We start from the raw sequence: 21591 nt of genomic DNA, 5'->3' as shown, positions 1-21591 counted from the left end.
GTAAAACTTTCTTCTCAAATAGTTTATGGTATTTTAATACTACATGTGTTTTTGCACTGTTGGACCAATACGCTAGTACTGGTTAGCTACGCTAACCTAATCGCAACCAATGATCCGATGAATTACAGTTGTGATGTTATGCGCAACCAGAGGATTTGGAAGTGAATTCCTTAAATGGAGAAGTGATATTATAAAATCTTTGACACATGGTACCTGAGGATGTGAGATATAATTACTAATGAAATCACAGATGATAAATGATTTGGAAGCTACCCGAAGAAGGTTATCATAAGTGGCGATGTCTATGATGATCACTCAGTATCCGGCACGAACTAGTTTTCGAAAATTAGAGCACGCACTTGCTAGGGATTACACTACAAATTACGGATGAAATATTAATGACTAAATGTGAATAAGGACCTCGTGTATCACCATTGAATAGCTTTGATCGGTATTCAGAGAGCGAACCAACATCTCGTAGATCCGTCACACACACCACTTTGCGGTTTGCTAACCATTTCTCCAAAGGATAGAATGTGATCCAAATTGACTGCCTTATAATGGAAGTATTGTAATGATCTAATTAGTTCGATAATATCTTCAAAAAGTAAAATAACTGACAAGAAAACACTCATTCACCAAGAGACTAAGAGAGAATGCAGGGATGAGCAGTACATAAACAAACCTTTCCGAATCAACCGTTCATCGCGCGCGCTTTCAAATATTTTGAATATTACCGCGAATATTTAATTTGACGGACTACAAATCATCTTTTGTACACTTTTCATTGTAATTCTTTCTTCATTTTCTTGATTCTTTTCTTATTTATTGGATCTGTTGTCCAAAAAACGGCGCTTCCACTTGGAAGCCATTTTTTTTTTTTGGAAATCGATCGGAAATCGATCGAAAATCGATAGGCCTTAAAATCTGTCAGAAGCTCCTCAAATCGATCAGAATTCGATCGTTCATAATCGGCTTGCTGATTTTTCTTTATACCTACATTTAAAACAATTGAAAATTTTCCGCCATGGGCCGCGGTCCATGTGGTCACCCCCTAAATTCAGTCCTGCACATATCATCATCCCCTGCACGCATATTGTCATTTATATGGCAATAGCGGGCGCGATATTTAGGATAATAATTAGCTAAAAGACGAAAAGGAAGAAGAGTATTTCATCGTGCGGGTTAGAAGAAAAATAGCGTATTTCCATCCGAAAATACACCAAAACGAGAGGCACAAATGAGACCATCTTCGAAGAATTTTAGAAATTAAAATTGAAGTTAAAGTTGACATCACGTATTATGTGTGGCCATTTACGTTGTTTTATGCCAGTACCGAAACCAATTTGTCAAATACAAATGTTGAAGTATAAAAACAACTATGCAACGATGCGAAGTAGTGTTCTCCATAAAAATTGAAGAAAAAAAATTGGCAGGAAACGGTGGCACTTTACTTGAAAGCACTGTTTTCATTGGCTCGCTGGAGGAATATTGTCACTTACTGCTGTCTTGCCTGAAACTACGTCATTTTTTGCGCACTTACGGCTGTCTCATAAGTCTCGTTTTCATGAAAATAAGATGAATTTTGCTGTTTTAGCTATTTCAGTGATTTCATCCAAAAGAGATTAGACGATTTTGAAGGAGACTCGATTTCGAAAATTTGACCCTTACTGCTCTCCTCGCTATCAGGCAGAGGAACCTGTAAAGTTGCTTCCTCGTTCCGTTGACCGATCTTGCACGGATCCTGCAACTACGAGTATTACGTCATCGCCAAAATAATTATTCACCGCGTCCAATCGACAACCATGCTCACATGCTGTACTGGCGGCGTTGTCGCCGTTCGAGCGCACGAATAGCAACAGTCGAGCAGCGCTACGTAGCGTCGCGTCGCGTTGGCGCTGGCGTCGAGTCGAGCGCCGTGACGCGCGCCATTCTCGACGGAACAAAGAACGAGGCACGAAAGCTGCGGCGCGCGCATCCGGTCGCCAGCTACGGGCGCCTTCGCCAACATGGCGTCGTCGCTCCGTCGCTCGCCCCTCGACGAATTCCTCTCTCTACCCGTAGCCTTGGCCAAGCCTCCTCAGTACGACCAACTATTCGCTCGCTGCGCCACGCTTCGTAGTGCCATGATTCCTCTCACAAACTTATTTAGTTGAGACTAGTGCTTGCCAGTGTAGTTTAAAAGTTTAAGTGCCCTTATAGTTGAGACGTGTCGCGTGTTCATCGAGGTTCATCATGACGGACAACGAGTTCACCCTGGAGGAGGACGAACGGCTCATCGAAGAAATCGCCAGGCGTCCAGAAATCTACGATCCCAATCACGCTGGCTACAAGCAACTGACGGTGAAGGATCAGCGTTGGGCGGACATTGCTAAGAAACTTGATAAAGCTGGTGAGTATGCCCCATCGCCCGATTTCGTCAACGAACTGAACGTCTGGAATGGCCACCAGCGGGCTGATCACTGAGATTGACAGACAAAGCTATAGACAATTGGTTGCAACTGATGGTTTTTGACAGACTGAGGGGGAAAATGATTGACTAACCGTCGGGTCTCTCGTCGGTTGCCGTTATAGTTAGCCTATCGCCTAACTCATTTGTCCATTGCAACCAACCGTTTCCACCAATAGGATCCCTCTTTATCCCCATTGCTTTGTTTGTCTATAGCTTTGTCTATCAATTGCAATAATAGCCCGGCCGATAGGGAACTAACGCGCATAACCCTGGTAAAAATTGGCAGTAGAATCTGTGTTCCAAAATACCATAGACCTACAGCCGGCTGTAAGATGTCCAATAGCTTCTATAGCCGGCTACACAATTTCTTATAGCCATTTATAGCTGATGGCGATTAAGCAACAGCCAGGCGATAAAGTGTATGCTAAACGTTACTAATTACGGATGCTAGGACTTATTGAGTTTTTGGACTACTGCTCTCTTTTTGGGCCGTAGTATCTTGATTTATTTTGCGAGGAAAGCTCCGTACTTTCGATGGATGCCTGCCATTCCTAATATATTAGAGCGCCTTCAGTTTCGTATGATACTGTGCAATACCTCTGGTGTGAAATAGTTGCTTCAAGCGCCGTGGCTTGCTGCGGCGCGGCAGGCGAGCAGCCAACGCGAAACGCGCATTGGCGCCTACAAACCTAACAGGGATACTTCACGCGTTGCGCAACGCGTAAAGTATCCCTGTTACGTTTGTAGGCGCCAGTGCGTCGCCGCTACGCTTTGTGTTAGGCTCTAATATTTAATCTGGCGGAGTCAGCGTTATTCAACTCATGATTTTGAAATGTTTGCACATCCTGTATGGATTATTCTCATTTTAATTGATGAAAAAAAATATGTATTAAGGAAAATATAAAGTGTGTTTTGTAAATATTGAAGTGGTTCCGTATCAAACTTAATGATTTCCAAAGCACACGAATTTCTACACAATTTCTTATAGCCTTTCATAATCGATGGCGAAAAAGCAACAGCCAGGCGATAAAGTGTAAAGCCCGGCGATAGGAACTATAGCCCGCTGCATAATTTTTTATCGCCTCGTATAGCCCGACCATATGATTTTCTCCGCATTCTACAGCCAGCTATAGCTTTTCTATAGCCCTCTTTAGCCGGCTATAAGAATTCCCATGGTATTTTGAAACGCAGCTCTCATCGCCAATTTTTACCAATTTTACGCTTTTTGAAGGCCGGAGGGGGTTGAAAGTCCAAGTATACGTGACCTCAATGATGAACTTAGGAACGAGGTAGATTGAGTTGCACTCGGAGACGAAGCAATGTCATCGGAATCGGCGACGGTGGTAGCTTTCCCGAAATAATTTGTAATTTTAGGAACTTCTTTATCCAACTCCTCACGTGCTCTCATTCTCTCTCGTTTCGCAGTGCCTTTCAAATGTTGCCGTTGTGAGTCGGCCATTTGTGCTGAATTCCACTTAATTCGATTACAATCAAAAACTTAGTAATTTCACTTTTTTAGGCAGTAGAAGTTGATTAAACACGCATTTAGTTTGAGAATAAACGAATTGCCGAGAGTGGAGATGATCGGCAGAAAGCCTCGGGCCAATCGGACCGACTGAGGACTGTACGGATCACGACCAGAGAGGAGGAGAAGGGGAAGGCGCCAGCCTGGAGGCAAAGCTGTCGGAGAATTTGCCATCGGAGACTATCAGATGACGTATTCTGTCCAACGGAACTAAGCGCCATCAGAGGTGCGAAGTAGAGTGGGCTTGGATGGCGCGGAATCGGCGTAGGCCATTTCGTCCTATACTCGCAATGCTTTCCATGGCGCTTAGTCCATGTTAACATAATCGATTCTTATCGGAGCACGTGGCCTCTCCGGAAATCGATACATTTCCATAGGTTTAAATGAAGAAAAAACAATGTTGCCAAGTTGCTGCATCCGCCAATGTGGTCTAACTCTTATCGTTCACGTTAATCGGAGCAGTTTAAAGGGATAAAGGGCCTGCCCCTGCCCCTCCCAGAATTCCTCTTGGCCCCTTAAAATAATTAATTTTGAGGACCAAGCTTCAGGATCGTTTATCACTAAACAGTGCGTGAAAGGTTCAGTTTTTGCCCCTCAACTTTCGTTTTGATGGTTGAGGAGGCTCCTTCGGGGCCCTAGGCCGCGGATCCCGGCCCAAAGGCCCTTATATTAATACTTAATTTCTCATGTATCTTGCTTTTTAGAGGGGGGGGGGCATATTGTGGCCCTTGTTAATCCTCAGTGATAAATGTCGTGCCGATTTCCGCTTACAACGGTCGCCAAGTTGCATTTTTGGAAGTTTAAGAAATGTTCCAATTGACTTTCCGTCCGAGTGTCAGTCGGCGCTCGTAGCAGAAAAATGAGCACTCGGTCTAGATGAAGTATTAATCCATGAGCATGCTTGCATTTAGGATTCCAATGCTAATTCTCTCACATTCTGACGTCAATTATTAGCTTCTCCGTCTGAAATGTTTCATTTCTTTTCCAGTCGATCACTGTAAAAGGAGATGGAAAAATCTCAGAGATAATTATTTCAAGCAATTAAAGTCGGGGCCAAACAAAATCAGGAGGAGAAAAAATACCCTCTTACAAAAACTGACGTTTTTGGATAGCATCGGACCGAGAAAGTAAGTTCCTCTTCCCCTTTTAGTTTAGTATGAATTACCCTACGTTAAGTCTGCGATTTTGAACGGGACATTACGCGCATGTAATTTTTAACCTGACATATCTTATTTACTCGCCTTCATTTGGTAGGATAGACAAATACACTTACGCCATGCCGAAATACTGATGTGCCAAGAAGAACGCAGTATGCCCACTCGAGCATTGCCAAATTTCCTCCGAGAAAAGGTTTATCTTTGAGGGAAATTATTAATGTTTTCAGATAATTAAGATGTGATGGCAAATGAAAGTCTCGGAAAAATTCAAAGGAAAGTATTCACAATTTCCCTTAAATTATTTTTCGTATTTTATTAAAGAAAATTAGACAACGTTTGAAGGCTCATACGGCGTTCTTCCTTAGCAGGGCATAATAGTCACGCAGCTTGCTCACGTTTTTGCGTATGCGTTTTTCATGAATGTGCTCCTGCGTTTAGTGGGAGTAAATTGATTAGTGAAAATACAGTTGTGGGTACCGAAAAATGTTTCTATAATTCATGCTTGAGAAAAACGTTTTATCGTTATTTCCGCGACATCGTGGAAAAGCAAATACGAAGACAATTGCATCTAGGCGATTAAAACATATGACATCGAAAATACTCTTGATTCAATCACGAATTTAAGCTTAAATCAAGATGAAATCGCTCATAATAGGCTGGTTTCTTGATTTAAGCGATAAATCGCGATTAAATCAAGAGTATTTTTCTTGTCGATGTTTTCAAGAGTCTGGACTCTAGATCCAATGTTGTGTTTGGTTTTTATCGCCGTATCAAAATTGAGACCACAAATCACATTTTTGCGATACAATGTCATGAGTTATGTGTGCTCTAAAACACTTTTCTCTTTTTCGCGGTATTGAAAACTTTGAAGTCCCACCTTCAAATCACATTTTGCACTACAGTGTCATAAGTATATTTCCAATATTACACTTTTCCAATTTCCTCGCAGGCTCGTAGTGGAAGCTCCGCCCCTAAAGCGTCCCCGCCTCCGAGCCCCGACTGACGAGGGTCTCTCCGTCGACTCCTCAAACCAACAGGAAACCCTCATGGACACGGAGGAGGTTTTCCAACCGGTGATCCATCAAGTGCAAGACTTCCAACAGACCGAGCACCAACCCATGAGCGAAACTGCCACGACTGAGAACGACCCTCTCAAAGACGTGGACATCGTCGAGTTGCTCTCCGGTGTCCTGAAAAGGAGGGACCAGGAAAACGCCAATTTGATCAATCACATTCTGAGCCTCCAAAACCAACGCAAGAGCGAGGACGAGCTTGAACTTTTCTTCAAGTGCATCCTGTTGACCATGAGGAAGTTACCGCCGGCTGTTGTTTCTGAGCTGAAGGGTAAAATATTTGCCTTGGTTTCCGAGCAAGAAATCAAAATGCTGCAACCCACGCCGAGGCCTGATTCCAGCATGTCGATTAATTCTGACGTCCAACACTAGAATCCCTGTTTTTGCTTGACACATACCTACTGTTAAAAACCGGGAAGCGAAATTCGGTGCCGGAGTCTAATGTAGCGTCCAAAAACTCTGATCGATATTCTTAGTGTGAAGTGTAATTAGCACCATAAAAGCGTACGACACTCCGCAAAAAGAGTCGATTCCGAAATAGTGTAAGGCTTTTCTTAAGGAGGAAAGATTTTGATCCGCAACAATTTAATAACTCGGGTTTTGGGACGCTATACAGACTTCGGCACAGAATTTCACTCCAAAATTTTTAACAGTAGGTACACTCGTTACCACCCGCGATGCCAGTACGTTTCCCCTCATATTTAAGTACTGTATTCATTTTCTGGTAAGTTTGATTCTCCTTCGTGATAAGAAGAACTCAGAAATGACGTGTCCTATCGGATCACGTGCTTTCGTGTGTACATTCGTAGTTATACTAACCCTTATGACAATTTGATCTCATTAAAAATTAATCCCCACACTCTATCCAGACACACTCGATTCTCCTATGTATGATTAAACACCTTGTTTCAAATAGGGTCTCCAGAAGAGGAATTTTCATCTTTTCCTCCAAGTGGCGAACAATCATTCTAAAGTATTCACTCGAAAATTATTGCGTTTGTAAGTACCTGTGATAAGTGCAAAGTACGATTTATGACACATTAAATTTATTTTTTTAAAGTCTTGTCTTACAAAATGTTCTAATTTGTTTAAGTACTTTGTTTTTTTTTGACAGTTAAATTTTGTACATAAAAATAAAGAATTCCATTAATTTCTCTTTTCTGAATATTTTGATGTCGTTTTTGCAGCGATAAGTCATTTTTGAGGCTCCTTCAGTACCTTCGGGATCGGCCCGTAACATATCGATTCATAGATTGAAAATTTCCTGTGATCTCAAATGGGAAAGTTTCTTAGAATGAGCTTTTCTATTTACTCAAGTGTTTAATTTTCACGCTTACTTTAATTAGATAAACATGCTAAAGATAAGAAGCTAATTTTTCTCTCTCATTATTTTGTTGCACGCTGGTTCATTTGGCATGTCCGCCGCAATCATTGCTTTTCCACTTCTTCAAATTCGCTAACCTTTTTTTAGTGGAAGGAAATGGTTTTCATCAGAGCGTCAAAATTTGATTTTCTCTAGCATTTTTAAAGGATAAATTCCACGCTCAAGCTTCTCTCAGTCCATTACAGGGATAGTTAAGACTGAGTTTGCAAGGTCATAATTATTTTCTCAAGTTGAGTGAGGTAATTTAAAAAGACGAGTTTTTTTTATTGAATTAACAGACTTCAATTAAAATTGTTCAGGCCCTGAGGGCATTACAGGACGAATTAAAAGTCTGCGGTCCACTTTTAAAAGACATTTCGCTACATTAGCGCGGAAATGAAACCCCATAACATGAATCAAAGGCGGGAAAATTTCTAGCTTCCCTGCGTGATACTGCTCTGTTTTAATCTTCCTTCGTCTTTCCTTCAGGTGATTTCCTCTTTCTGGTGTCCTTCGCACTGTATGCGAAGTTGTCAGATGCGTTATTATTCTTTCCATCGGTTATGAGCTGCTCGGAAGAAACTTCAGTAGAAAGTTCTTATTTTTTATGATAAATTTAGTTTGCATTACTTTTTGGATGAACGTAATATGGCACTTGGCACGGTTTGAGTGAGGTTCTCATCTCATCGTGATTTATGCAAAGTGGTGCCGAGAGGATTTTTTAAGACTGTAGAATATAATCTCCAGTAACTGGAGATTATATTCTAGGTATAACTGTTATACCTCGTAAACCTCGAATTGCATCAACAGAAAAAGTTTAGCGGAGCTAATTCAATTCCATACAACAGTTTCGGAACTTCCATGGATATATTTGTTTTCTAGTAGACTCTATGAGTGTTCTCTCGCCAAAAGTTTTTGCATAAAATTTCCGTTTTACTTTCGCTTTTTCAACTATCCAGGAAAATCCGCGTTGTTTTAAATGCTTTAAAGAAAGGCGGGGGAGGAAATCAAATTATGGCAGTAATTCTGAAACGTCGCAACAAATTTTAAAATGGGCATCGAGATGACCTTGCGTTAAGCGACATCAAAAAGAAACTGATTTGCTTTCGAGATGAATTACGTCTCCGCGCCACTAATTTTAAATTCATGCCACTGCAGAAAGCCCTTCTTTTACCAAATGAAAAAATAAATCAAAACAAGAGAATAAATTTTGAAGTAATAGATTTTACTTGAATTAAACTATTTGTACAAGAAGTGTTCACAAAATAAAATAAAATAAAAATAAAAATCAACAGTGTATTTACATTGCTTACAAAGATACAGAAGTTCACATCAATGACAATTCAATTTGGTTACGCGCGAAATTATCTATAGTCAGTCTATAAAAAACTAACAATAAAATGGCAACAAGGATTCATCTTTACATTCCTAAACAAAGTATTTAAAAAATAAATAAAAAATCAGACGAAATAAAACATAAACGCCGATGAAAAGAAACAAAGACTAAAGTGGCTCGGGTAATGGAAAAATTTACCTTGAGCCATCATTTTTTGCAAACCCGGACGAAAGAGTGCCAAATTTTCGATAATTTTAATTGACACTTTTCCGCAATGCCTGGTAATTACAAAACTGAACTTAAGTGACTTTAAAGTTTCCTTTGTTAAATATCACGCGGACAGTGGGGTCTATCCTCTTTAATATAAGATTACTACGATCCATAATTTCATCTTTTCACATTCATCACATCTTCTGAGAGGAAGCGTCCCTGACCGATTTACGGAAAATTAAAGTCACAAAAGCCAACAATAAACAAAAAAATAGAGTTGAGGCGAAAAATCAAATTTAAAATAAGACACATTTGTTCTCTGTGAAAATTACTTTTTTCTTTCTGGCGATAGATCAACAAGAGATGGTGTAAATTCGTGTTTTTGAAATTACAGACTTGCAGGTGCGGACCTTCAAAATGTAAGTTTTTGAATTTATTAGATTTGCGGTATATCTGAATTTAGAAGTCAGCTCAGCATTCAGAATAATGAGAAATCAATAGTTATAAATAGCGGATACAACGAGGCATCGATCTGCAATGTATTGCAATTGATTACCTGATTATTTTCAAAGAGTTGATATGCCCTATTTCCTTAAGTAGATTCATTTTAGACGAAGCATTGATAAAGAAAAACTCTGTTTAAAGCTATTGGCGTCCACTTTTTATCCTTTTGGTCGTATACAATTTCTTCGCAAAATAAATAAAAGAAAGGTAACTCACTTAGAAGAGAGTAAAGCGTAAAGAAAAGCAATTGTTTAACAGATCTAAATAATCCTCATTATGGAGGAAAGGATGACACAGTTAAATAAACCATGTTAACCTTTTAGAGCAGAAATAAAATAATTATTCACAAATTTATTGAAAAAAGTACCTAAAATTTCAACGACTTTCAATTCAAATTAATATCGAGATGGAAAGTACACTGCTTGATATGAGTTTTTTTTGTTTTTAATACAGCGATAAAACACAAGGGGAAAACACTACAAAGTAAAACATTAAAAGGTTTAAAGCTCAGAGTAAAGCAGATTCCTCTGAGCTATAGGCACACACAAATATTCTTACACAATTGTTGCGGAAAAGGAAGAGTATTCATAGCTTACATTGATCTGATGCCATGATCTATGTTACTGAATGTGTAAAAGTGAGCATTAGTTTTTTACTTCTCAGTCAGTCAGTTATACAGTTTCTCCTTTTAAAGATTGGAAGTTTCAAAACCACTCCCGATCAAAGACGGCAGAGAGATTTTTTTTTCTCTCTCTCGCGTATTCTCAAATTCACTAGCCAACTTCTCTCGAAAGTAAATGTAATGCTTCTGTACACTTGACTGATATTGACTTCGTGAAAGTGATATTTCATAAATTAGAAAAATAGAAGGCGAATTTTTTTAAAACACTGGGCCAGTAGACAAGATATGAATTAAAGAACAACGTAACATGATTCCTCTTCAAAATTTCACGAGGAAAACGAATCACACAGCGGGACGTCTGGAGGGCAATTCCTAAACAAGATGTTAGTTTTAACAATTAACAAGAGTTAAATGGGAAGAATACAAATAACGTCATTTGGATGATCCAACTTTCATTTGATCTGCGTTAAAAATACTCATTGATATCTCGTTTAGGAGGTAATTCACCAACTTCCCGTTGTTTGAATAGTTTCCTGAGTAAGATTTTGAGGAGAAAACACGTGGCTCTTTCATTTAGTTCAGACCTCGTCTATTCGTCCATCAAGCTAAGATTGGTAAATTTTGAGGTTGCTAGCACAGATCAAACGTCGAAGGAGCACAAAGCAAAAACTGATAACGAGCACGTAAGATGAAGGTTAACCGGGATTATTTTAAGCACTTGCCTTTGAAGTTTTAGGCGGGAAAGAGTAAGGGTCTGAGGAATTTGAATAATTAGAAATGACGAACGCGTCGGAATGCACGGATCGATGCCTCAAGAGCCAAGAATCTTCGTCATCCATGACAAGAAAGAGGCGGTTGAGAAGCAAACAATGCTCAGTTTCCAAAGAAAGTGAACAGTCAACGAGAGACAGCTATGTTTAAATCTTGTTTCGAATACAAACACTTACAAAATGCACTGACTGAATTACTATGAATTCCGACTGGTAAACTGGTCACAGGGCGGATAATCACATCAGGAGGGAAAATACTTTTTCTTTAGAAAAAAAATTGGCGAATTTTTACCACACCATGGGAAAAAGTAGAGGGCTTTCAGCGATTAAAAAAATGAGGAATTTGTGTTGCGATTATCAGTGCTTTTCTTCAAAGAAGCAAGCTAATTTGTAAGCATTCAAAATTCGTCCAATAACGTCTTATGAGCCAAAATTAAAAGGTAGCCGGATACTTTTTCGTAGTTAACTAGTTTGGAATAAGCAGTTGGTCGAGCTCTCTCAAAAGTGTGAATGTTGACTCTGAATTTAATTGCAGCATTAAAACAGGAGACTTTAAGTTCAAAATGTGAAAACCCTGGAAGGAGTTATACGGTTTGAAATATCTCCACACAAAAATATGACGAAAGCAGTAAACATAGCTGCTTCATCGTAAAAAAACTCCTACTTTTAGATCCGTGAAAATAACAGACTATGGACATACCGTCCCTATTTTGGTTAGCTGATGGTTTACAAGCCGCAAGTTCCGGATTAAGGAACTGCAGCTTTGCGGGTACTGAGCCCAGATTATGGACAGTATATCTATTCAGTCCGTGCTTACAGATCCACAGCAAAGGCCGGAACGCTTTTCCGGAACAACTGAGCTAAACTTCAAAGAGAAAGCAGGCTTAATTTCAGAATAGACAGAGTACAAAAAGATACATGTAAAAAAGAGTTATATCACAGTTCTCTTCTTCCAAAAAGAGAATCTACTTTCTAATCGACTGTTTCGGTTATATGAGAAGTACATTTCACTCATATTTCCTGAAAGGAGCTCTGAGTGCTCACGTCGTTAACTTCAAACATGGTTTTTGAATAACTTATATCCTCTTTTACAAAATAATGTATTGAACCTGCGGGTTACACTGCAGTTGTCTGTAAGAAGGGCTTACAACAAAGCGATTGTGAAAAAAGAAGAGAAGAAAGAATACAAAGATAGTTTTGGTGGTGCAGATGAAATCACGACTGAAGGTACATCACAAAAATTATTCATTTCTATCGGAACAACAGACATGATCGTTGACGATCGAAAATGTCTCATAAAATTGTTAATGGGCTTCAATTATATCGGATAGAATTCGAACGTTAGAATAATCAATGTACTGTTTGCAACTTGTATACAACATTTGGCTGGTTCCCACCTTTAGGTGACGTTTATTAATGAATTGAAAAACGTGAAATGCGAAAAGGAACGATTATCTCCTGATAAAAATCTCTACGCGCAGTCTTACTGCATTTTCCTGAGTAGTGCTATGGTATACTCATTTTTCCTCCAAACTCTATCTAACGAAGAAGGGTAAGTAATAAAGTTATACGCGACCCATGTCATTCCTACGGTGCCACTTCAATGTGTGGTACAAATCGCAAAAAGCAAGAGAACAATATTTTCACAACGTGGGCTCTTAGAGTAGACCAAACGTACAAAATGAGGATAGATAGCGAAGAGTCAATAACATAAAATATTTGAAAACAGCCATTAAAGCGGCACCGAGTGTTCAAATAACATACCCACATACAGCTTGAGACTCACATACGATGTTCAATTTCTTGAAAGGTAGAAAATAAGGGAGACATAGTCTTGTTCCCAGTGGCGTGGCGTGCTTTGCGATATATCGATTGTTATGCCATTTAAACCTATGGAAAAGTATCGATAAACAGGGTGCTCGCAGCGAACACCTTAATAATCGATTCTTTACCATAGATTTAAATGGAATAACATTCGATACATCGCAATTCACGCCACGCCACTGCTTGTTCTCCACCCAAGAGCTAATCTGCCGATTGACTTAGAAATAAGGAGGGGGTACAAAATCGAGACGATTTTTCGAGAGAATATTTTTTTCCATTCGGAGATTTGTTAAGAGCAAAAAAAAATGTATGAAAATTTGGTCATTTTCCTGTTGGAAAAAAGAGAAGAGACACGCACCTTGCGTGGTTAACAGTAACATTTCTCGGTGCGTTGAAATTCGTAAGTAATGGGCACAAGCTAGCATACTTTTAGAATTGAAAGATGTAAAAAAAAACCCTCTCCTTAGAATAAATAGGTACTTTTCGCAAAATTTGCTTCAAAAATTCGCCATGAGCAAGCGGTGCATCACCAACTTTAACTGCTCAAAAATTAGAACAGTCAGTAACCTCCTTCGAGGGGCGCCTAATCTTTGATACGAAAGAAAAGCGCCTCGAGGTAACGTTGCTGACCTGTAGCTGCTGCAGGGCATCACACCTGAGGATTGACCTTGTTTTAGGCCGAATACATCAATTCCCAACAGTATGAGAGTTTCGACTAAGATCAGACGTCCACGTCACGTCAGAACAGCGAATACTCAGTCGAGAAATTGCACGGCAATCTCGGCCTGCCTCGGTCACGGGCTTATCATGTTTCAAAAGAAACGGAAACAAAAACCTATCTGGTGAGCTTCTTCTTGCATTGTTTGACTAGTTTCCTCCTCTTGATAATGAGCTCGTAGAGCGCCTCCAAGCCCTCGTGGAGTCCATCGCCGGTGATGGCGCAGGCCGGCTGAACGTGGTACAAACTCGAGCCGCTGCACAGCTCGTGCAACCCTAACAGCTTCTCTATGTCTTTAGGCTCCCTGGCGTTGGGCAGGTCCTGTTTGTTGGCTAGGATGAGGATAGGGACGCCGGAGTTCTCGGGCGACTTGGCCGTCCGGAGGAGCTCCATCTTGGCCTCCTCCATGCGCTCCGTGTCGACGGAGTCGAGGACGAAGACGATGCCGTCCGTGCAGCGGGTGTAGGACTTCCAGAGCGGCCGGAGCTTCTCCTGCCCGCCGACGTCCCAGACGAGGAAGGTGACGCCCTTGGCGCGGCCGAGGGTGCCTTTGACCTTCTCGCAGTTGAAGCCGATGGTGGGGACGGTGTTGAGGTACTGGTCGAACTTGAGCCGGTAGAGGGCGGTCGTCTTGCCGGCGCTGTCCAGGCCGAGCATGGCGATGTGCATGGTCCCGACCCCGGCGCCCGGGAGGGCGTCCAGCAACAGGCTGCTCTTTCCCATGTTGGCCCCCATCACTCCACCACCCACATCTCACCGAGACGCGTCTGAAACAGAGAAACAATCGAACGATTAGAATCCACTCCCGCTAGACGGATACACGCTACACCTTCGGGCAGCTTCCGCCAATTTACATTGCAAAACTACCGGCGCACAGTGGATCGAGTCAACGGAGAGATCGGACAAAATTTGGAAACTTTAAACGCATATAACTCCGTTGATACAAGACTTAGAGGTTCTACAGGTGGTTCTATTGATTTCCTCGTGAAAATTCCTTCTGGAAAAAACCCCTTAAAATTTAAAATGTGACAAAATAAACACCAAAATTAGCAGTTTTAGTACAAAATTTCATGTCCGACCTCTCGTGTTGGTTCGGTCCACTGTGCGGCGGCAAGAATCAATATTGCAACACGAGCAGGACGTAGAATAATGGTATTTTTCAGCAATGCTCAGCGAACCCAACTTAAACTTAATTACAGCTTATCAAGCAGGCGGGGGGAGGGAGTTGGGGGGGTGGGGGGGTGGGGGGGGGGGGTTGCGAAAAATGTCTGTTCGGTTTTAGAGGGAACTCCCTTGTGAGACATTCGAGGGCGAGTAACGTTTGAAAAAACCGTAATGGGCCACTAGACTTCGATAGGTAGTGTGTCGGAAATTCCCTGACTTTTCTCACGAATTCCCTGACTTTTCCCACGAATTCTGACTTTTCCTGATTTTCCCGGTTTTCCAGACCGTCGGTAACCCTGCTGTCATGTAAGAATCCGAAAATTCCAAATTATCACCATGACTTTGTTCCGAGGCTTGTCACAAAATGATTGCAGTGGTTTATATTTTCTTTAATCTCCGATCAAATTATTCGTTACTTCCTCCCAATTTCCCGCTCCTTCGATCTTATAAATCTACGTTATGCTTGTTTGTGTGAGGCTGTTTACGAGTTTTTCATTCCTGACCGCGTTCCACGTCGAAATACGATGGCGATAGGCTAGGCACCAGACCTTTGAACTGGGTTCGAACTCCGTGCTGTGGTTACAATAAATTTCCAGCCGTTCATTAAAGCGAGCGGAAAAAGTTCGGGGTCCGTAATTATGAGTTGCAAGCGTGAGTTCCATTCATCTTGGTGGATTAAACAGGGGTTTGAACGTCGGGCTGCCCGGGAAAACTTTAGGGAAATTTTTCCTAATTAATCTTGCTGGATTGCAAGACTGAGCAAAGCGCCACTGTTACCAGATTGAATGTGTTCGCCGCTATCATCATGTACGGAGGAAAATAAAAACACATGAAAAGTCGCTTACTAGAACCTCGTAAGTACACACATTGCCGCTGGATACACCCTCTTATAATAATTAACATCCTAAAAACGATAGAGTTTCATGGTTTTGAGACGTTCGGTAAAGAGGGAATTGTATCCCTCTCATGCTGTTCTCGAAATTAATGATTTAAGAGATTTTGCAGAGGAGAAGATATCAAATTTAATGTTCACCGGCGCACACTGTGGTATTGGACCTGAAAAGCTGGCCAAAACTATTTATCACCAGATATCGCCGAGTTTTAAAAATATTTTACAATCAGTACTTCTTCTTAAGTGATAATATGCACAATTTAACCACCTAACACATCATATGACAATCTGCGGAGGGTTTAAAGAGGGTGCAAGAAGCCGTCCAAAAATCCTTTAAAAGGATTAAAAGTATCTGACTAAAGCGGTGCATTTAGACGAGTTCCTCCTTTACCTATGGTCTACTTTTCGAAATAAGGACTTTCTATTACCTCATTTATGGTTTTTTTTAAAAACAGCGTAAGTCACTTCAAAATTTTTGACGAAACAGCCGATCTCTCACATTGAGGAGTAATTGTACATTTCTCAAAAAAATTAATATGAATCATTCTAGATATTAGATTTTTGACAGTTTTGAATCAAAATTAGTGTTAGTATGAAAGTGCCGGGACCTCCATATGATGATTTAAGGTTAAATTATAAGATGAAAATGAGTTTTATCATAATAAGAACCATTGTAAGGGCAGAAAGCACCTGTGAAAATGATTCATTTTGATGGGTTCCTTCCTAACCCATGGCCCACATCTCAAAGTGAGGGCACTTCACTGCGAAATTCGTAACAAAACCACATATCTCACTTTTAAGAGGCTGCAAAATAATGTGCCTCTCGGCGTAATTTCATGGTGCCAGAGGGCCACTTTTAAAGCCCCACCCCGCGGCCGGATGGACTCAAATTTGTCTGTAAAAGTAAAACGTGGCATAAATATGTCTATACTCAAGGATAATGCACGAAGAGATTGTTAGATAACGGATTAAACACTTTTGCAAGACTTTAAAGTGACCCTCCCATCCGCTTTCAAATTATTTTTTTTATCTCTCTTTCGAGGGCGTAGAGGCCAGAGAAACAGGTTGCGTGACCAAATATCACCCAATTTGGTACTAAATGGGTCAGAGCTGTTGGAAAAATACAATTTCAGTCGTTAGTATCGACATAATTTTTCCCATGTGTTTATGAAAATCGCTCAAAAGTCCATCTTTAAGGTCAAAAATTTCAATTTCCTCAGTTTTCCTCAGTCTGTCAACCCTGAATCCTGAAAGTACCCACTTTGGACTATAACATTCCGCCCTAAACCGCTTGAGCGCAGTTGAGCGTAAAAAGAAATCGGACTCTGAATTTCGAAAAAAACGCACACTTTTATATCACTTTTCAACCTCCTGTGAAAATCACTAAAAAAGGAAATTTCGAAAATACTGTGGTTAGTTGTGTAGAATATACCCCTAAGAATGTGTTGCATATCGCCGAAGTTCCCTTTTATGGCCGCACAGTTGAAGTAAACTGATCGACGAGTAGCGCGCCAAAACATATCAAAACAATCGCTGAGAATTAGGTAACTTCGTGGTCTCTTCGCGGGAAATTGAGCCACTCGAAAAATGGTACATGCATGTCTACCAGGGTAAAAAACAGTGTAGATTTCGAATATCACATTGGTTTTTCAATAAAAAAAAATTTAAAATTGAGGTTTTGGCCAGGTTTTTCGGTCAAATACCACAGTGTGCGGCGCAGAAATTACACAAGAGGTCTCAAAATTTATACGACGCGTGATTTTTTGCCTACCTTCTCATTTGAAGGCGTATTTTCCGACCGATTTCTGGCTTCACCTTACTTTAATCACTGGGTATCCAAGTGGCATCAATTTCCCAGACAAAAAAGCGTATGTACATTCCAACTTTTCAAAAAATGCGACTTCTGTTAAAATTTTGCCGATTTTTGTGTCGAATCGGAAAAAAATTAGTGACATTTTCAGTTAGAAATTCCCAACATTTTTTTAGTTTAAAAATATGATGTGTGAATGGAAATTTTCTGATGGTGAAATATAGTTACGCTCTTTTGACTCAGAAGACGGCGATTTGTGAAGGCAAAGATCTACATAAATCATTCAAAGTTTTTCTAAAATGGCGGTTTGTGCGGTCAGTTTTAGCAGTTTGAACAGTGAGTTTGACAAAAAAATGACATGACTGAAATACAAATGGCTCAGCATGATTGTCGTTTACTGTGGTATTTATAAAGCGCTGATACCAGAAGTTGAGGACCTTTATGAGTAGAGGTAACGATATTATTTTACTTCTGATGTCGAAGAGTGATGCTTTCCTCCTCTGTTGATACGTCCGGCACATGCCCAAAATTATACATCAACAAAGCGCTACTGCAAGGTTGAGTGTTATATGCCCGCCTTGAGAATATGCATGTAAGAAAAAATAATACATTTTTCGCACAACTTAGCGCTGGCGGAAACCTACCCTCGAGTCTTCAACTTTTATCGATCTCCGTCGGGGCTCAGTGGAACTTTCTGTATGCTCCCGTTTCGGAAAGTTTACACCTGGACCGTAACTTCGTTTCCTTTTGGGGGAAAACCATTTGATTGCCTGGCCCTGATCAGACATGAAAGTAAGATCCTACCGTTCAAAGTTTGGTTGTGTGATTTAAAAAGGATGATAGAAGTTTTGAGAAATTAGCTGTGTTAATTGGACGTATTTCTCCAAACCGGAACTAGAGACAGGTGAGAAAGGGGTATGCTCGTTGGTCGAGGGCTCGAAACGACATATATTAATGAAAAAGCGAGACACAAAAAAATCGATTTGTGTCCGAAAAATATTAATGAGTCCATCCTGATAAATCCATAATCCGTACACTTATTAATAAACCGATCAACATAATGGAAGTTACAACTTCTTTGCACGCATCTTTAAGACTGACGCAAAATTGAGCGGATCGAGATCAATCACCAAGTGTTTGAATTAACTACAGGTTTCTATGGACGGTGTTTGACACTCAGAGTTCGGATGGGGAAAAGGGGAAGGGGTTACAGGTTGCACAAACATCACCGCAACAATCAATTTAGCTGTACTCGGTTTCGGTAATGGATAGCTCTATTGCATCGACTCACGTTGAAGATGACTGACTGATGAGATTCGATGATGCCGTTCCACTCCCATAACACGAGCTGTGAAATGTTCATGATCGAATGTTCATGGACCGATCACGGGTGCAAAGACTGAAACTTTAAATGTTATTCGGTCTCTGACAAACAACCAGTTTTTCTGCGCGGAGACCTTGAATGTTTAAACTTGTTTTAAGATCGCGATTATGGTGCTGTCTAATCGTTCATATGAGGGATTTTTATTTCTCTTTCGAGTTATAAATACAAAAATAATACAATCTTACACTAATCTTTCTATTGATTTTGTTGGGTGATATGAACTAATTTAATTTGTTTCCTTGCTTCAATAAAGTTACTGTGAAAAACAGAAAAAAGGCATTATCTTAGACAGAGATGAGCTGATGTTACCACGAAAATTCTTCGTCGAAAAGGAGAAGTCCACGATGAAATATTTGTCATAAAAAGTAGCTGTCATTCGGTAAAAGACAATTTTCGTTTTCGCGCAAAAAATTATCACAACATGGCGTAGTACTCTGATGAGACCATTTTACCTAGCTCAACCGGAGACTGCCGGAAAAACGATTTTCCGTTTTGATGTTTCTCAGCAAAAATATTTGATTAAGAACGATAACGCGACGGTTTCAATTCAAAAATTTCAGCGAACATTTCAAGAGACGAAAAAGAATAATTGAAATAAATTAATGATCGAACAGTTTTTATTGCTTGAATTTATATTCCAAAATATCATAATTTCATTGGTAATAAATGGTATAATAAACAGTGGGAATATGCATGGTTTGCTAGGGAACTCGGCCATTTTTACGACCCTGCGTATTCTGACTGATGTCGATGGCCAAAAAGCAAACACGCTGCGATCGATCCATAATCTTCTGTCATCAGTAATAAATTTTATGGCATGGCTCATTCTCCCATTCCCTCGGAGAAGCCTTGATTTGAGGTGATAAATTTGATATAATTCGACGAGAATAGGTCACGGTCTGGGGCATGCAGGGATCTCCATAGAGCACGTTTTACGCATAGCTCAAATGGTGTCACGTCGCGGTGTATTGATGAAGCGAGGTCGAAGTTAAATCGCAAAATTTGTGGCAACGAGTGATAATGATAAGAATTCTAGGCAACGGTTAAACCCCGACATAAAATGTTGGAGCACATAACGTTCAATGAAAATGAGCAACGAATACTGGTCTCTGGTTTCTTTGAATGGCACTTATCAATAAGAGCCGATTATTTCAGAATTATTTCGTAAAGGTCGTTTCTTTCATTGATTTTGCTGTACTGAAAGACTTTTAGTTCTTTTTCTTTTTGTGTACCTTATCCATATAAATTCTTCACATTGAACTCCGACTTGCTTTGGAGAATACGATAGAAAGTGTTCCAAGATATACTACATGTCATTTAAATTCACTAAAAAAGGGTTCAAAACATCCAAAAATAAAAGTTCGCTTGCTACATGAGAGGATTCGTTTTAGGGATTTGCGGCCAAGAGAAGGGACGAGGGTCTTGATACATGAAGCGAAGGGAGGCTGTAAAAAGGGCTGAAACGAAACGGTCGTTATTTTAAGCAGGAGGTATTTTCCCCCTCCTTTTCCAGGGGTAAAAATTCGTGCAATTGCAGTTTACAAAGACGTATTACGAGTAACTACTCCAAATATACACGGATTACGATGAGGGTTTAATTTTTATAAAGCGAGAGCGGCGTATATCCTACTGTGTTCATTAATTATTGTCATAAAAAAGATGAGAGTAACGTTCAATGTCGTTATTAATTAATGCGCATGATCATTGCTTACGCTCGGTAATTTTTTCTGAGTTTCATGCATGCGTATTTTCATGTGAGAGAACTCGAATCGCAACCTCCGTGTCTCAAGGTCGCGAGTCAAAATTATTTTTAATGACCGTTAATCTCGTCCGAGTTTTCCCTTCACAAATCCTCCGCTCTTTGATGAGTTTCAATTTTCTGCAGTCATCTTCCGCCTTGTGTATTCCGTATTCGTTGATTATTTTCGAGGCTTTAACTCCTAAAGATCTTTTAACGAGCAACAATGGTTATTTTCATTTCCTGTGAAGCCAGAAGACTGCGTCCGCAAGGCAAAATTATTTTAGTCTTTCTGGTACTTCTTTTTTCCATCAAAATACTAATAAATTGAGGGGCATCTTCCGAGTATCACGATTGACATGATTTCGTTGTATCCCTTACGAAAACACGTATCTCCATTTCACGGATACAAACCCCCTTTGCACAAGTTCTTGTCCCCCACGGAAATGACATCGCAGCTCCGGACCAAAAATTTCGCTGATTTTTGATGATACTACATGTAAAAACCTGCGAAATTCTCGACGACAAAAATTCCAACAGTTCCTGAGTAAAAATGAACATTGTGAAGGGAAATATCTTTTTTACCCAAGAATCTGATTGGTCTGACTTATAAATGGTGAAAATTTTGGTGCAATAGCATTTTAATCGAAAAACGCGGGTGCTACGAAATAAAACGTGAAAATACCCCAAAATTCTCGGAAAATGGGTATTTCGGGGCTGGAAGGGGGGAAGTTGGGGCCGGGAGGTAAAAATTGCCAAAAACTATGTTCTTAGGACCCCTGAAAGGATTTAGACCATTCAATTCAAAATCCGTGAGGAGGGGCATTTTGGTACTCTTACCTACCCTGGGATACTTTTTGGCAAACTTGATATGCTGTTACGTTCCTTCGTCCAAGAAACGGCGAATTTACCCTCACTGAAAAAAAAAAACACATTGGATCTAGAGTCCAGACTCATGAAAACATTGACAAGAAAAAATACTCTTGATTCAATCAGATTTTAGCTTGAATCAAAACGAAATCCGCTTAAATTAAGAGGCTTGGCTCTTG

General features: G+C 40.2%; 2 protein-coding genes across 5 annotated transcripts in view; one reads left to right on the top strand and one right to left on the bottom strand.

The window, feature by feature from the left end:
• Positions 1–1509: 1509 nt before the first annotated feature.
• On the top strand, positions 1510–8627 carry LOC140224462 (uncharacterized). The gene is made up of 3 exons (XM_072299563.1): positions 1510–2392; positions 4966–5104; positions 6084–8627. The coding sequence occupies exons 1-3, from the start codon at positions 2236–2238 to the stop codon at positions 6577–6579; spliced, it is 792 nt and encodes a 263-aa protein (XP_072155664.1). The 5' UTR covers positions 1510–2235; the 3' UTR covers positions 6580–8627.
• A 147-nt stretch (positions 8628–8774) lies between these two features.
• Arl4 (ADP ribosylation factor-like 4) overlaps positions 8775–21591 on the bottom strand; it is a 122745-nt gene continuing 109928 nt past the window's right edge. For all 4 annotated transcript variants that reach the window (XM_072299567.1, XM_072299566.1, XM_072299565.1 and 1 more), the window contains one exon: positions 8775–14321. In XM_072299567.1, coding sequence (XP_072155668.1) covers positions 13672–14289 — 618 coding nt within the window. In that variant the 5' untranslated portion in view covers positions 14290–14321 and the 3' untranslated portion in view covers positions 8775–13671. The remainder of the gene's footprint in view (positions 14322–21591) is intronic.

This window comes from Bemisia tabaci, chromosome 4 (assembly GCF_918797505.1).
Source record: "Bemisia tabaci chromosome 4, PGI_BMITA_v3".
Lineage (NCBI taxonomy): Eukaryota > Metazoa > Arthropoda > Insecta > Hemiptera > Aleyrodidae > Bemisia > Bemisia tabaci.
The sequence above is the reverse complement of the archived record's forward strand: the minus strand, read 5'-3'. Positions and strand labels throughout refer to the sequence as shown.

Bases quoted from the DNA above. Each gene is read 5' to 3' on its own strand.
- LOC140224462 (XM_072299563.1), top strand. From the start codon at position 2,236: ATGACGGACAACGAGTTCACCCTGGAGGAGGACGAACGGCTCATCGAA. The intron at 2,393-4,965 runs GTGAGTATGCCC...TTTCTTTTCCAG, and splicing joins TAAGAAACTTGATAAAGCTG to TCGATCACTGTAAAAGGAGA. The intron at 5,105-6,083 runs GTAAGTTCCTCT...ATTTCCTCGCAG, and splicing joins GATAGCATCGGACCGAGAAA to GCTCGTAGTGGAAGCTCCGC.